This window comes from Adelges cooleyi, unplaced genomic scaffold (assembly GCF_023614345.1).
Source record: "Adelges cooleyi isolate 19-005CV unplaced genomic scaffold, UGA_ACOO_1.1 ACOO_flye_CR_arks_rails_tigmint_CR_PRNA_247, whole genome shotgun sequence".
Taxonomy (NCBI): Eukaryota; Metazoa; Arthropoda; class Insecta; order Hemiptera; family Adelgidae; genus Adelges; species Adelges cooleyi.
Window position 1 is genome coordinate 8,488,058 of NW_026095912.1, and position 18,292 is coordinate 8,506,349.

Here is an 18,292-nt window from a genome sequence, read left to right on the forward strand (position 1 = left end):
AGACGTCAGAAACCCACTGAACCCATGACAAATATAATTAAAAATGTATAAAAGAGGAAAATCCACGTCCGAAAATGTTGAGTAAAAGTAATTGAAGTTTTAGTGTTGACCAAAAATCTCAAACCCATAAATTCTCGTCAGATTTTGTTTGGTTTGAACTTAGCAATTTTTTTAAAAATAGGTTTTATCAGATTTTATTAGGTTCATATATATTGTATACCCAAAACAATTTAACTGGGTTGGATTTAAAAAAAGTTCGGGGTTCTTGTCAACTCTGTAAAGTTTTTTTCATACGACGTTCAAATTAACACAAAAAAATAAAGATAGGTTAATAAAGATTAACACTAAAGTATTTAAAGCTGGATAAGACGGAAGTAAAAAAAAAGAAGTAGTAGGAATAAACAACAAAAAACATGTAAATGTGTAGATTGAACAAATTTAGTTAAATATATTTGGGTGTGTGCGCCTCTATTTACAGACGAAAAATTAATTTAAAGTTGACATCTACTGATTTGCAATTTTTAGTTGTAGCAGTTAAAATTGGGATGATATAAATATATAATAATACATACAATTATAACAAGTTAAAATTCTGTTGTAATAATAAATCGTTTACTTATAAATTGGATTAAAATCGGTTAAAACCAAAAAAATGTTATTTGTACCAGTGTATAAAATAAACGAATTTATACATATCAAATTTCAAATTACAAGAAATATAGATATAAAAGGGATCTGTTATGGTTGAGACTTGAGAATACTGTAGTATTCAGTTTATTTATGCAAATCTGCACTTTAACACTTAAAAGATACAAATATTTTAACTTGCCTTTCACAAGAATGAAGAATTAAAACGCGGATTGCATGTTTATTGTTCTTCTATTCAAAATATAAAATTGTTGAATAAATCATTGATTAATAATTTTCTTTTCACTAACTTCAAACACACATTAACAAGTATAATGTTAGTTAATATAATGTTAAATTAAAATTAAAGATTTGTTGTTTTGATTTCAATAAAAAAAAAACCCTGATACTGAGGTAAATGTTAAAGAAACAATATTTCTCTTGTACTCAATTTATTTTTAAAAAAAACTGCATTCGTAGTTAACCAGTCATAATTATTTTAGTTATTAAGAAAATTATAAACTGTTAATACATTTCCAGATAAGTGCCTGTACAAAACAAACGAATATAGATAATTAATATTTTACCTGGACGGGTATTACCGAACCGGTGTATAGGGTCTATTATGATATAATAACAATAAAGAAAAACCTACATTCTCTCAGCTGTATGATATACAATAATACAACCAGCCAATATTACTTTTACAAACTTTTTTTTTATACTTTAATAGTTAATAATTCGTCGAAGTTTGATATATTATAAAAAAAAAACCATCCTTTTATGTGTTAAGAATTGAATGAACTTAAGCTATGTAAACGGTAGCGTACATATTTTATTAACTATTTAAATTAAGAATAATTTGCTGAACATTTAGACTGGTCAAAAACCAGGTTTGAATAATTATTCAACTTTATAAGTAATTACTTATAAAGTTATTAAAGCTTCAAATTTAAGACGAAAGGGAGGGTGGAGTGTAGTCTTATTTTTAGCTGTGCACATTACTCAACCACATTCAATTCGAAACTTATTATCGAAAAATCAACATATTCAGAATATATATTCATATATCGAAACATATTCAGCGAATTTTCCTAATTTCAAAATTAAATGCTATGCAACACCCGCAGTTAGAAAAATAAAATCGTTGATTTAATATACTCACATTTTTTTGTTGAAAATTTGTATTATTATTACTTTTATGGTTATTTTATAAAAACAATCTGTTGTCTTCACCTGTATGACGCATACTTTAAACAAAAAATTAGAGTAAACGTTTTGTGCGAAAAAGAATTCTTAAAATTTTCCTTCAAGCACAGCAAATGTTTGGTATTTACTCAAAAATATGAGTTTTATCGGGTTGAAAACTTATCTAGGTTAGACGTTTAAAAAAGATACTCATTTTTTCAACTCTGACAATTATACATTAAAAAATTTCATTAAAAATGTTAACAGTCTAGAATAATAATGTAGACAAGACGACCATATATTGTTATTGTAATATTATAATCATATTTATTAAGTAACCGCACGTTAACAATACATTACAAGCAGTGAGTAACGGTAGAATATTTAATAATATATAATATACCTAATATTAATGCATGAGCACAGCATCGCGATAATTTATTATTTCCCATAACATTAAACACTGCCACCAGAATAGTTTATAAAATATATAATTATAAGTTATTAATGTAGATATAACAATAATATTTTTAAAAAAACACTAACACATAATAATATGGATTCACGGTCTGTACCATTAAGGTGAACTATCACTATTACTGACGCAAAACCCATATACTAATAATAATAGATAAGTGGCAACAATGCATTGTTGTACTGTCTGCAAACTTTTTTTTTTAAAATACTGTGGACCCCATAACGCTTGTTATGTGCAAAAAAAAACAAATTAAAAATCACTACACTGATTGATGTTTTTTAATTTTTTTGTAACCATTTATTTTCGAAAAAACTTTTTTTTTATAGTAAATGAATCAAATAATGAAATATTTAAAAAACCCTTAACCACAAAAAGTAATACAATTTAACGTTAACGAGTATTTCTGCAGCAATGTTACTATCATTAGCGCTTACAACAGAATGAGCTAAAAGGGTATTATTTTTTGTGGCAACATTTCATTAAATAATGAAATAAAGTTATTTATTTTCTAACCGTTTATTTATTGGAGATTTTTCAAGAACTATCTCATTGCCGGATGAACATAATAATTTCTATTGTTTTTAATGCCTTGAAACCTACATGTTATGTATACTGTATATGTATACATTGTATTAGATTATTTTGTTTAATTTTTGACACAATATTATAACAAAGATTTTCACACGCTCGTAAATACATACATACACATAATATATTATACTGTTAATGGTTATTTTTAGTTTCAAAACAGTGGACTTGAATCATATTTTAATATCTAATTAGTTGTATTTTTTATTTATACAATGAGCAACCATGAAGAACACCTATTACAAACACACACAGTTTTTTAACCTTTAACACATCCTATAAGTGTCATTCTTTTGGACGGTTTGAGAAAGCGATAATATGCCAAAATCTCAACTTAATACAATATATCACTTAAACATTAAAAGCACCTACCGTCGCCGATGCTGACGAAAAGGGCACAGTTTTTTTAAACTACTTGAAATTATGTAGCCTATAAGATAGTACATATTGTTTAGTGTATTGTATTGTATTGTTGTTTAACACATCTTATTATAATAAAAATACAGTAAATAAAACCATAATAAATTAACAAAAATATAATAATTTATACAATATGTAATAGTAATTTATTTTTAAGTCCTTGGAAATAATATCCAGTTTTTATCAAAATATTAACTCTTTTTTTAAAAAATATTTTTCATAAACTTGGTTTATATGAGCTTGCCTAAACAAACAAAAATACAAACTCGAATATCCTGATAAAAATGTGATTATTACAGGAGTAAATCTACAAACACACTACAACTGATTTTTTAGGCGTGGTGTGATAGTAAAAAAAAAATTAACTGCTCATTTATTTGTAAAAGCTGGGACGAGGGTGTTTTTAAAGAAATGATTTTATGCACGCACACAACTAGAAAGTTTATTTCAATTTAATGTCAATACTTGAAATTTGTAAACAGAAGTTTCAGAAGTTTATCCCAAAAAAACCAACTATACCTTAAAATAGTAGGTAAAGTTAAAAAATAAACCTAAATTGTATGCCACTTAATATTTAACCTCCGAATGATATTTTCTAAGAATAACGAATCATAACACAAAATTATGGTAGTATTAATAATAGTAATAATACAATTATGTTTTTAAACGGAATGGACATACTCAGCTCAAAAACTTAATGCTGTGTAACCTAAATTTTTAATATTTATTCAGTTTTAATTTCAACTGAAATAACCACCTACATAATACATTATCATAAAATATTATCGTTGGAAAAACAATCATTAATTAGTTTAGGCTTTCTATTACCAAAACTCAAATATATCGCGTGTTTAATATATTTTAATGTAATTTTGTATTTGTTTTCCATTGGTTTTTCGACATGATCGTTGGGTACGTCTATACAATACACATGATGTACTATATATTGATTTAATAAGTTTTTTTGCATGATCTAGATAGAGAAAAAATAAAAAATACATTCGGATAAACCGATTAGACTTCGACTACCGAATAAACGTCACAAAACAATTTTGTTTTTCGATAATAACTGGTTTATGGTTTTTTATACGTATACACGAAGCGGTGCGGTTGCCATTGATAAACGGTATACTTAGTACTAATTTGTTTTTTTTTATTTCCAATCCGGTTGAATTGTATAATAATAATATACGTTTACAAATACGATTGAAACAAAACAAAATATGTAATGGCGTATTACATTTCAGCATTTCGAAGAATCATATGTATTTTTAAACCAGCCAGAACAAACAAACAAAAAAGAAGCGGATATCAATTCGACTAGTTGATTATATTTGTTTTTTATGTTAAATCGATAACGGATGTATGTGGAAACTGTGTGTACGTCAATATTTGTAGAAATACGCAAAACTGGCAGACTGAAGGCACGTAAAAGAACGTGGAAATGGAAAACATATTTTTTAAATGTTGTTTACGCGTTTGTATAACGTGTCCGTCGAGGCCGGTGGCGAATCGTTAATACAGCAATACCAAACAAGTTATTTAAACGCACATTATAATCACAGTATTTGGGAACAATGCAAACTTTACTTGGGTACAGTGAAAACTGTCGGGAACACTAAGTGTGGGTAGGCGAAGAGGTAATCGAAATGAATCCGAAAGAGTATATGTTTTATAAAAAACAAAACCCCTAGTAGTATGTATACGATTTACGAATGCAATCGACCGGTGGTGCACTTCACAATTGGCAATTGGACTACCATTATCTAACCGTACCGCAATCACACTAAAAGTTGTGAATGTGATAATGATCGAGAAGGGTACAAGCCAGAGTAATATGAATTCATCTAATAGGTATAGTAACGGTAAACGGTCACCGGTGTACGGTCTATTGTTTTTTTTTTTTTTATTTTTTAAAAACATTTACAATCTGTACATAAATATTATACAATAAGCAAATATGTTAACAAAGTAAATATGTAACTTGGAGACTTTTTTTATTTTTTAAAAACATTTACAATCTGTACATAAATATTATACAATAAGCAAATAGGTCTATTGTTTAAATTGCAAAACGCGGACACTTTGTACGGTCCGAATATGGTTTTAAAATAAAATATACCTAATATTTACCATCGAAATTAACCGATATCAGACAGGAAAAATATATACATTTGTCGTTTTAACTTTAAATCAATTTCACTAACACGAGAACAGCTGTGACAATGATAATATTCTGAGGTTATGTGTCAAGAAAAAAAAACGTCAATTTTTTATCTATTAACGACAATTTAATTGAAATTAGTCATATGTATACTACATATAGGCGCTCAGAAGCCAAACCGATTAACTACCCTTTTTTTTTTTTGCAAATAATATCATGGTTGGATTTCGCAAAAAAAAAAAGGGTAGTTAATCGGTTTTGCTTCTGAGCGCCTCATATTATATTATAGTTACTACCTCTCATTTCATACTTAAACAGAACTTAAGTCAGTGGTAATGATAACAATCCACGGTTCCTTCCTTTTATTTGGAATGTAAAACAATGTTTAAACCGCACCTAACAAACATTTTTAGGGAAGAATAACTCCTTCAATTAGTATGCACCGGTAGTAGTTTGGTTTAATATAATTTAAATTACCGTAGTTGAAAATATTTTACTACAATAGCAATAACGATAATTAGTAATTTATAATTAATAACAAATCGCCGTAAACACAAACGATCGACCTTGTCCGGTTAACAAAATGATAAAAACCGGCACACTATTATACTAATGTATTCCAACATTAGTTCTGTTTTTCGCGACTTTCATTTTTTTGTTGTACATCGTAAATGTGACTAAATCGTAAATATAATATGATTATTATACAACTGGTCTACCGAGTACCTAATACCTATATAAGTAGGTAATACCTGTACACATAGTCTGACCGATTATTATCAAAATTCTTGTCTACCGGCAACTTTATATTTTCAACGTGAAAGTATCAATATTAACCATAATTTCCTACAACCTTAACTGCAACCATTAGCCAGTATATATATATATATAAAACAATTTTAAGTATTTTAAAAGTTTTTTTTTTTTAGTTTATCTACTACAATTATTCCTTTCTTTGCAAATCTTGTCATTTTTTTTTTTAATATAGCTAACATGTCTGATAAATTAGATGAATTTTTCAACTACATCATGGGGTGAGCTAGTAAACCAGTTTAGGTAAAAAATAAGAGTGCTCTCGACATTTTTTGAACGCTAACGTTTATGCAAATGTGGGTAAAAGTACCAGCAGATTTTTTGTTGATTTACATTATGATGTTCTACAACAATTTAGATACAAAAAATAAAAAACCGTATAATTTTTATTTTTTAAATAGGCTTTTCATGTATTATGGCCATGTAAACAATCGAATCTCGAATTATTACATTCTATTCTTATGGTAATTTTTATAACAATGATATTTAGGTATTAAATAAACACAATAGGTCAGTAAGTACGTCACGCGACTGTCCGAGTTCTTGTTGTTTTTGTTTGATAACATTTATAAGGATTCATTAAAAACAAATGGTAGATCGTGCGTATAATATTGAAGGCAGGAAAACAAAAAAATATGCAAATAAAAAATATTATTTATTATTACCAATAGTAATATTATTGTTAATTATTATAATAATGATCATAAGACTAAGAGTTTAGCCGGGGCTGATGTCCTTGACCATTGGTCTGTACGGGAACTACAATTATTTTTATATACATAAATCTCAATTTTTCACACTTTTATCTTCTTAACCGCCTCCCCAATTGCTTATTTTTACATTAAATTTTAAAACTAAAAAAATTGTAATGTATATACCTATTTTATTAATTTACCGACAATTTACTAAAATATAGACTGGTCGACAAACCGATTCGGATATCTATTTTTAAAGTTATTAAAATTTAGACTGGAGGAAGGGTAAAGTGTAGTTTTACTTTTATCCGTGCACATTACTTAACGGCACTTTTCCTCCCGACATAACTTTTAGACTATGTAATACAATAAAATAATTAATTTAGGAAGGGGTTGAAAACATCAAAATTGGTGAAAAATTGAGATCACGTTAATATTAAAAATAATTCAATTACTAATTGAACTCGATGAGTGGATCAAAATAAAAATCAACCACTCTGAATACATATCATTTTTTTTTTTAAATCCGGTCTAACCAGAAAACAAAAATACTCAATTATCAATGAGAAGACAAACCGTATGTAATATATTGTATGTATGTATGCATAACGAACACGGCGTTACTCGTTACTATAATATGTAATATTTTGTATTGTTGTCAAAATTATTATTATTATGAATTATTTTCGTGCTTGGCTGAAACTTCATATCAACACGAAGAGAGCTGTGAGTGTAGTCAGCTGTTGTAGTGGCGACGGTGGAAGAAAAAGAGAATGGCCGGGCAATCCCGGTGTTATTTAAAATCTAACGGGTTTTTCTTTTCTAAAAATCACCGAACGCGTGCTCCGAGTAAAATAAATTACTGGCGATATTATTTTTTAAGTACTCACGTGCCGAGCTGGTCTTTGATGTCGTACTTGTCCTCGATCGACTGCGCCTTCTCAGAATCCTTTTTAGCCTTCTTCACGTCCTTCTTGCCGAACAGAGGCATCGCGACGGCAATGGATATCCGCAAAAAAAAACAAATAATCGAAAGCACAAAACGTATGTATTTCAAACCCCAAACTCGGGTTCGAAATCCAAAAGGGCGAAAAAAAATGTCCGTGTTCGCGCTTTAAAAATATATTTAAAAAAAGTCAATCACCCAAAGGGGACCGTTCAAGGAAAAAAAAATGTGTAAAAAACGATTAGCCGGAGCACGTGGGAATTTTTTCCCCAAAGACGAGCAGTGGTGAAAGTACGACGAGTGGCGAGACGGACAACAGGAGGTGACCACAACCACGTCAACACGGTACGGCTGTTGCGATACCACTGACAACGAGGATGGGCCGTGGGCGGCGGGCGGCGGTGGACACGGTGGCGGCGCGCATTGCCCCTGCCCGGCCGCGGCGGCGGCGGCGGTGGGAAGAAAAACGGTACACACATTCGCGCGCGCTCACACACTTACACGCACCGTGAATGCATAATAACAATATATATTATTATTGTTATTAATTATTATATTTAAATATAATAATAATAATACATGATATATTACAGCTATATATGCAGGGTACATTTTTTTCAGTGTTTATACTATGTGATCTCAATTTTCCATAGGCGTAATTTCAATAAAAAAAACTAAGGATGCTTAAGCTCTGCATTTTACAGGTATTTAAATTTGAATTTGAATTAATCAGGTTAATAGTTTTTTTCCGCAATGATGTGGAAAGCAATTTAACATTTAACACTTTAGTTTATTAAAATTTTAAATTACATAAACACGAAAAACTAAAAAATTCGCCTATGAAAAAACTCATTTAAAAGTAAAAATGAATACATATTATACTTAATCTACCATTTAAGGTTTAAAAGTTGATAAAACTCTGGTAAATAATACAAATTTGAACATTTTCTAACATTGTAAAATAACATAAACTTTAGTGTCACCAAAAAGGAAAACCACAAAATTGCAATTGTTTTAAGTGAAAATGAGAGCCTTGTCCTTAATGTATCACCCTGTACTTAAAATTTGCATAAATAATAACGTAACCGTATTTAGTAAATAAATATAAAAACAAAAGATATCACACGCATGATACGTTAGAATAATTTTCTTAAATTGTACTCCAAATTGAGTTATCTAAAAAAATCGAATCTTTTTATTCCATTATATTTCCATGAATTCTAAATTAATACAGAGTTCTAAGTTTTATTTTAACTCTAAATTCATTGGTTTTTATGAGATTGTTGTTCTGTTATTTTTTTCATTAATACTTCGTGGCAATTGCACAAATATAAAAACCGTCCTCGTTACACAGTTTGTTAATAAAATGCCACTCCTCACTATCATCTATCTTCTTTTCATGTAATTTTACAATATTTTTTTAGAAAAATACTAAAAAGTATATACAAACGTACAGCCAATAGGGAGTTTACGGGTTACCGGGTGAAGGGACATTAGTTATTTCTTATGATCTTTAGATTGTACACACATTTGTTAGCAAGGTAGTAATTAAGATGGTGTTAAAGATCTAAGTAAGTGTGTGTTCAATTTCAAACAACAACAAAATCAAAAAGGTTATAATTTTTTTAAATTGGTTTAACATTTATTCCTATCTATTAATAAAATAATAATTACATAATATTTCTATACATTTACCCTGCAAGTGTGGATTCTTAAAAACCAACACGGAAAAAGTACAAACATTGGATAAATATATTCATTAATAACGGTTGTGTAAATAAGTACAAAATTATTTTAATTTATTTGGTATAGAGATGTAGAAGACATTGCATTAAACTAAAACGTCCTAAAAATTAGCTAGAAGTTTTTCAATAGAATGTTTGCTGGATTTCATATCTCATTGTTATAATCAAATAATTATTTATATAGGTATACACTATATTATAATGTAATTGTTGAGCTACACAAATTATATTTCATACAGAAGGTTAAAAACATAAGTTATTTTCATAGATTTAAGTTTTTAAGACTCGCACATTATCTTCTTTTTAGATTATAAGCTAACCAAGTTCTAAAATACACTATTTAAAAGGCCAAACAGTACTTTTTAGGAGGGGCGTTTCGTTATTTCGAAATCAGTATTTTTTTAGTCCTGTTTCCGTACTATCACTCGTATGTATATTATAGTAATAGTTAATACATTATGCATTTAAATTTATTAAAAACGTATATTAGAGGTAATAAACATAATTTTTACATTAAAACAATTCTTCAAAAGATATTTGTTTGACCTGACTGACGTATCAGTTACTATGTTTCTTATATATATATATATATATTTATATAACATCCATCTATACGTATCTTAGTATATTTGTAGTACCTATTTATTTAATAAATTGATAAGTTATTTCGCATGTCATTTAAGTAAAAATTAATTTAAGAAAAAAAAGAGCATAATGGTATTAGAGAGGTCACCAGTCTTATACCTGAAAACGACAAAATAACTTTCAATAAATTACTTAGTTCCTAAACTTTTATATAGTAGACATTTCTACTAGTTCAAATTCCTCAAGTTTCTCTAGTTCAAATTTAATATAACTAGTAACTAATTATGCTAACAATACCATTTGAGATTCTTAAGCCTATAATACAACTACTTATCTATAATCCATTTAAAATCATCGTCGTTTACTGTGTAAGCTAATTATTGTACACTCGGTGGAGACAAAAATATAGCAAACCACTCAAGTAAGATAACATACAGGCCTTTAAAAGAATTACTCGTGGTCATGAAAAAGTTTTAAACTCATTCAACCTTTATATAACTTTCATCACGTACTTAATATTAAAACGTAGACTTACACTAAATCAGAAAGCTTTAAGGACTTACTGAACCTACTTTATTGTATTTTTTTTTTCATTTTTCATTTTTACTGTACTTCTACGTACATTATTTGATAACAAATTAAATCATTAGTACCCTAGTATAATATTATTTCAACGATAAAATATTCCAAACTTAGTAAATATGTTTTGTTCAGTAATTAGCTTGATAAAGTATTTTTACAGTTGCTTAAAATAAGGTTAGGCTCCAAAACTGCGAGTTAATTCTGTAATGTTGGGACTTGAAAACAATTTTGTTTTAAACAAGCAACAAGATGTAAACAGCGTTTAGGAAAGAACAAGAAGAATATGTCAGTAAAGTAAGTTTTTTTTTTTTGGCAAACTTGATTTTAATTTTTAAGATTTAAAAACTTAAAAACAAAAATACCGCGTTTTTTGCAATTGTTATTATTATTATTACTAATGGCCCTAAAGACTATTGCTGGTTTTAATTTCACTCGTTTAAACTAAACTATCGAACATTAACTTCGTCAAAATATTGTCATAAAATTATAACCTATCTCTTTTCTCGAGTATAACAGTAAAACGTTTTAACGATTAAAACAGGTAATTGTTTTTGATGTAGAATTGATCCTTTAAGCAGAATTGTAATATCTTGTAAGTCTAGAATTTATTATGTATAACAAATCTTATGACACCATAAAATGTTTTTTTTTAATTACACCAAAGCCGCCACTTAATGTGAAATAAAACTGGTAAGTACTAGCTGATTTAAAACCCAAACGTCATGTCAAGAAGTTTACATAAGTTTGATGAATTTGTTACATTTTTTTTAGCAAAATATTTTACTATCTCCGCCTTTTTTTTTTACAATTTTGGTCTCTGAACTATTTTTTAACATTGACGTCAGCAACAATACAAATAATTTAATATAAACTAGTCAGGGTCTATAGTTAGGCAACACATGAGCTATGAGTAGGTATTTGCTCTTGTGTTGCTCTTCGGGCTATCAATATTCAAACGTTTTCGAAGAAATACTGGCGGTTGCTCTGTCGTCATCTTGCACCCTTATTGCTTTAACATGAGTACTTAAATACTTATGATATTATACGTAAAGTAAATCTCTGTTAATCTAGTTTCTCGTTAAACGGCCCTGTTTGCTTTTGTATACACTACACAACATAAGCTCATACGCTCGTTCGAGTTTAAGTGCTGTTTATCGTTATAGGTACCCTAAATATTGCTTACTTCCTATACACTAAACGTGTAGCAAACGCGTTTTGCACGCTTGCAGTTCTACAAAATAACATACAATACAATTAATATCAGATTAAATAAATTAAACAGTATTGTTAAATTTATTATCATATTAATATTATCTTGTGTAGAGCATACGTAGCGCTGGAATATGAAACTTTATATATAAGGCCATAAGGGTATTTATCCAACAGATTATCTACCGTGTGTTAGGTATTAAATTTTACATTATTATTGGTGATCTACTACTATTTTATCAACATTTAGTGTAACTGATTTCGGGCAAATTTAAACAATTAATTTTAATTTTTAGAAAAATGCACAAACATTTTTAAAACATTATGATTTAACAATTCTCTGCTAATGAAGGCAAACTTATTATCTCTCCGGATTGCGACTGTCTATCGAGATACGATTATAGTGACTTAATATGTCTTCTTTTTTTCATTCTTTATTTCTTGACGTAACTACTGTTTTAAAGTTTTGGCCGCCACTAATACGCCATTTATCTCTATCTTGTTTTGTTTCTTTCCATATTCTATACCCAGCTATTCCAGATCTTCTTCTACTCCTTCGATCCATCTCTTCCAATGACTTGTAATTTCAATCTACAAACTATAACGAATCGTTGAATGTTCATTGGTTGTGCAACTTGAAACGAGTAGAATGGACAACAAACGAATGCAACACCAAAATTATATTGAACGTGTAAAACAAACAAATTAAATGGGAAAATGATATAGTTGTACAACATTGAGCTGTGGGAAATAACAAGCGTGTTTGTTCGGTACCGTGGCAAGTGTGGGCGACGACTGACGTGTACCAGGCAAACAGGCAGGTATATCAAGAGAAAAGATGTTGCCCGTGTGCTGCGAACAAAATTAATTGAAACGAATAACGTCTACTAGTGACGTTAATTGTTTCTGTAAAATAAGACCCATGGCGTGAGCAAGACGAATCGAATTCGAAATAATTTGAAAATGACACAAATTACTTTAGAATGTATCGACGTTTAAGAAAAGAGGATATCATTATGTTTGCAGTTACATTTAAACAAAATCAATACTATGTGTTAGCCGAAATTTATACACAACCACTGGATTTCAATAACGGTTCACAACTATGGTAAAGTTACCAGTGTTTAGTGTAACCAAGTAAATATTGTGTTATGCAATATTCAAATGAAAATACACGATTTTTACTCACCAAACATTATTTGATAGTTCATCTAACCCAACGTTCCATGGCAATTTCATTATAATGCCCAATCGAATTGCTTATTGAATAGGCAACTGAAATAATGAGTGAAAATAAAATAATGATTGACTGCGGAGAGTTAACGACGCCAACGATTTATCATAAAGAGGTCAAAACTGATTTAACTGCGAAATCAGTCAAACGGTTTAACAAATGATTCGGAAACGCCCAAACCAAGTGTGTGTAACGTTTTGATTCGAACGTCCGGGACCAAAAACGTTTTCGATTGCAGTTTAACATTAAATGCTAACCGAGGAAGACCACAGCACATCATACATTTAACTACACTAAAGTGCACACAAAATATTTCCAAATATACGAACAAAAGTTTAAGAGTTATCCATTTTGGTGTTCATTAGCATTTTTGTTTAAATTTTTAGTCAATTGCTATTCCCAAAGAAAACTAGTATAAAATAAATGAAAAAATATAATTTCGTCTTTCAATGGTGGTATTTCTTTAGACATGATTAAATTACTTATTGATCAGGTACTTGAGTCTTTAGTTAATATAATAAATACAGGGTTAATTCTTAATAGTTTTATAATCGTTAACCAATTTATAAAAAAAAGCAATTAAAACAATGTAGACAATTACACTGGTCTGCAAAAAAAAAATTTTTTTTTCTCCTTATTATTCTCATGCATGATAACATCATATTTGGTGCTCTAAACACGAAATTTAACATACAAATAAATACAGCACATAGATTTTGAATATCATGTCTATTTAATCAAAAAACAATATCATCAAAGTAACAACAAATATAAAAAAGTGAAAAAAGACTACGGTCTAAGTTTTACAGTGAAAAATGCTTATTTTACAGTCACAAGTTATAGAAATATCAGTATATTTATCTCATTATGGTAATATAATTCAAATTATTTTGTAGTTTTTTTCCTTTTCATCGTTTCCATCGAAGTTTCTCGGCGAATCGACCAACAAAAATCAGCAAGCATTGCGGCTGACCATTTTCCATTGTAGCGTCTTTCAATATGCATAATATCCTGATGAAACCTTTCACCATGCTCATCTGATACGGCACCAAGATTTTCCGGAAAGAAATCTATATGAGAGTCCAAAAAATGAATTTTGAGTGACATATTGCACCCTAAAGCTTTATAAGCAGAAAGAAGCTCTCGAATAATTTGTCGGTAGTTATCAGCTTTTGTATTACCAAGAAAGTTCATATCGAAAAATCTAGACGTGATAGAAAAAATCGACCACCGGGAACAGATTCAGAGCATCAAAATCTTCATATTTATGACATAATTTTTTGAAGGAGGATTTTGTTGCAGACAAGTGTTATAGGCTAATAATTGTCTTTTGACAACTTCCTCAAAAATATTTGTAAGAGTAATTATAATAAGGTTTCCTTATTATTCAGAAGAAACCAATTACTAATACTAAGTACTGAAGATTCTATTACGGGTTCTATTGTATGGTATAGTGTCTAATAGTTAAATGAAAAAACTTGAAAATAAAAGGCTTGAAACCTAATAAGGAGGTCTGAAATATGATAGGAAGCTTAGTAAATAAGAGGGTCAGAATTGGAAATGCAGAATATACCGTGCTTAGAAATCAAATAGTAAATAGAATTGAAAAATTTTGTTTTTTGGGATGAGTTATACTAGCAAATAAAAGATTTAAGGGGATTCGATACCGGCCGTTTTTTTCAGTCAAAACACATCAATTTTTGTCCATCGCACAGGCCGAACCACTAATCCGATAAGTAATTTGAAAACAGTTTTGAATTTGTCATGAAGTTTACTTGAGATCCTACAAGGTACTTTTTTCAATTTTGAATTTTAACCCTTTACAAATTTGATTTTAAAATTTAAATTTTTATAAAATGTTAAAACGTTTCTTAATCATAGTAAGAAAAATATATTAAAAAAGTACTTTGTAGGATCCCAAGTAAACTTCATAACGAATTCAAGTCTGTTTTCAGATTACTAATCGGATCACTGGTTCGGCCTGTGCGATGGACAAAAAATGTATTATTATATTAACTAAAATGGCTTTTACTCATAGACAAAATTATTTTAATTAAAAATAATACCATGAAGCTTATACAAATTAACCGGTAAATTAATTGACATGGTTAAATTTTATTTAAACCACTTTTTTCGTAAATATTGCTTATACAAAACTCTTTAAAAATGGTCGGTTTTGAATCCCCTTTACGAAGATGTAGTGAGTAGAATAAATTGTGATTGGGGATAATGATGGAAATAATAGCAATAAAGTGATCAGTATGTGTCAATAACGTTTTGTTTAAGATAAAAAAAACAATTTTAGAAAATTATACCGGGGTCACAAATGTAGTAGTTAATTGCTTTATGTATTGGACAATAAAGAATAAGAATAAGAGTATGTTTTTAGTGATTTCAACTCTAAAGCCTGCATAAATGGTATAAAACTTTTTTATACCCAATAATTACTAGCGTTCGGTACTAGTTCGAAGTTTAAAATACGAGTAGGCGTGTCGCAGTTATAATATATTATTTGCAACCGTACCACATTTCACAGAAAACTTATTTGAAACCAACATAATCATCACATTTCATTAAACTAAATTTAAATAAAAACTTTTAATGATAAAAAATATATATTGGAAAAAACCAAAACTAAAAATAAACTCATTAGTAAAAACAGGAACTTCTGTCATTTACATAGTATTAAATACTAAGCAAATTTAATTTGCATAAATAACAAATAAAACAAGTGAACAAGAAAAAAATGTTTGGAAAGATACATCCGATCCAAATCTTTGGCATATTTGCTTTACAATTTCCCTACTCATATTGTACTACATGTTGTGTTTGAAAAAAATTTAATTTTTTTGCATTTTTGCAAAAAGACAAGTTTAATTATTTTATTCGTTCCATCAAAACATAGTTTTAACATCAAAGCTGAATAATTTAGGTCAATGCAGCAGCTATATAGTTAAAAATAAAGCATAAAGCTTAACAGTATTGTTAAATTATCTTTAGATTTCAATTATAGTTTAGTCTAAGCATTAAAACTATTATTAAAAGATGAAAAATTAGATGCGACTAGAAAATAAATCAATAATATTTTAAGCGTAAATGTTTTTGTTTTTATAACGCATTTAACAATGTACGAATCGTCTTTACAAGCAACAGTAAATGTGTTTAAATATTACACAAGATTGGACAATACATTTTACATCTAGTTAGGTTAGGAAAATATATATACATGTAACAAATGGTTTAGGACATTGTCATTTTATTTTAACAATCATTGTTGCACGGTGTCGCAGGTCGATGTGAGGATTTTATGGGTTGTAAATATTTAGATGGGATACATAATAAAAAAAGGGTAGTGAAAAATGATATTGAACATTAAATGCAAAAAAGTACCTATGCAATGCCCTTGATATGTGAAACGCTAAAGCCGTGTTATATGTTCCTCCAATACTCATTCGATACCTACTTAGCGGTCTTTGAATATCTTCTTTGTGTGTTTAATTTAATGTGTATGATTACCCGCCCGCTCCAGTAGACATTACATAGGCAAGTACAATAAAACTGTTCAAGTGATTAGTTTGTATTATATTGGACGGTCGTTTTAGGTAATTACAAATATTTGTATATGAAATAAAATATTTTTTTTGCTCGACTAAAGCAATGTCTATTTTCAATAAGAAACCGGGAAATTACCGGGAAATTTTAAACGAAATTACTTAATTAACCCCAGACGAGTTCATTAATTAGTTCTTAAGTAATTCATTTGCTGTTAGTGTCGAAGGGCAGTTTCGTTCAACAATAAAGTAAAGTAATACCCGCAGAATATGAAGTCGAGTACTTGGGGTTAACGTTTGATAAACGTCTAACATTGAGCGCGCATTAGGTATGTAACAAACAATAACCTCCACAAAGACTTAACAAACCACAAACCCTCAACGAACTGGCCAAAACCCACTATTCCAAATTTAACTCTAAACTACACTCCCATTGCAACCCTCTAATTAAAAAATTATCCTCTGTCTCACTTATTACTAGAATGCTAAAAAGGCAATGGCCCAGGGACCTACTTAATGTATAAAAATTAATTATTCTGGTCAGGTGACACTGCTGAGAGCTTTTCTATTCATACATTATTGTCATTGTATCTTTGTCATCAGACTTGCTGATTATACATATTTTGTACAGATTGTAAAAAAAGAAAATATTTAAAAAAAAAAAAGAAACGTGAATTAAAATATTTTTCTCATACCATTTTTGAGACACCATAAGCCGATAATAACTGCAATTTGTAAGTGAATCAACAATCAACAGGTATTTGAAAAAAATGCATTAATTGTTAATTAAGATATTATAAGGTAACTATAGCAAAAAATCATTATAGACAGACGATCAACCCCTTAATCGTTTCTACTCTAATACCAAATATACATTTTTTAGCACATTATTGACATTACTGCTTTTATCGATATTTATATTACAGATTCGCATTTAAGCGATTATTTGAAAGTGATTTTATCACTCATATAGACCAGTAATTACACCCGCCCCAATATACTCTGTTCCCACTATACCCCGACCCCATTGTATTGTCTTTTTTTATGTTAACTCATCAAATAATAAATAGCATATTGTGTGATACTACTGCTTAAACAGATATTGTGCTTTACACAGCACAGCTACGACGCGAGTTCGCATATCTATAGTTTTAAAAAAAAATATCATTTATTTTAAAATATTGAAAATACTTAGCTACAACACATTGGAATGCGTTCCACTGATATGCTGAGAAATTAAGTATGAAACCATTTTCACGCACATTGGTGCAGAGCAATTGATAACTTGTAAAACAAAATCATCATGATCACATGATCATGGTCTGCGGTGAATGTCAGAAACAGGTTAATTCTTCATCGTTACACATGCAATTCTCTATGCAAATCATTTCCGCATAGTATCCCATCAAGACTAACCACGAATATATCATAATAACTGTGAGCAAAAATGAAATAAAAGTTAAAAAC

General features: G+C 29.1%; 2 protein-coding genes across 7 annotated transcripts in view; one reads left to right on the plus strand and one right to left on the minus strand.

The window, feature by feature from the left end:
* Positions 1-8,274, minus strand: part of LOC126836339 (calcium/calmodulin-dependent protein kinase type 1) — a 139,161-nt gene extending 130,887 nt beyond the window's left edge. For all 4 annotated transcript variants that reach the window (XM_050569582.1, XM_050569580.1, XM_050569581.1 and 1 more), the window contains exon 1: positions 7,864-8,274. In XM_050569582.1, the coding sequence (XP_050425539.1) occupies positions 7,864-7,964 (101 nt within the window). In that variant the 5' untranslated portion in view covers positions 7,965-8,274. The remainder of the gene's footprint in view (positions 1-7,863) is intronic.
* The window catches only part of LOC126836338 (uncharacterized), a 158,943-nt gene that overhangs the window by 127,501 nt on the left and 13,150 nt on the right, over positions 1-18,292 (plus strand). The window lies entirely within an intron of this gene.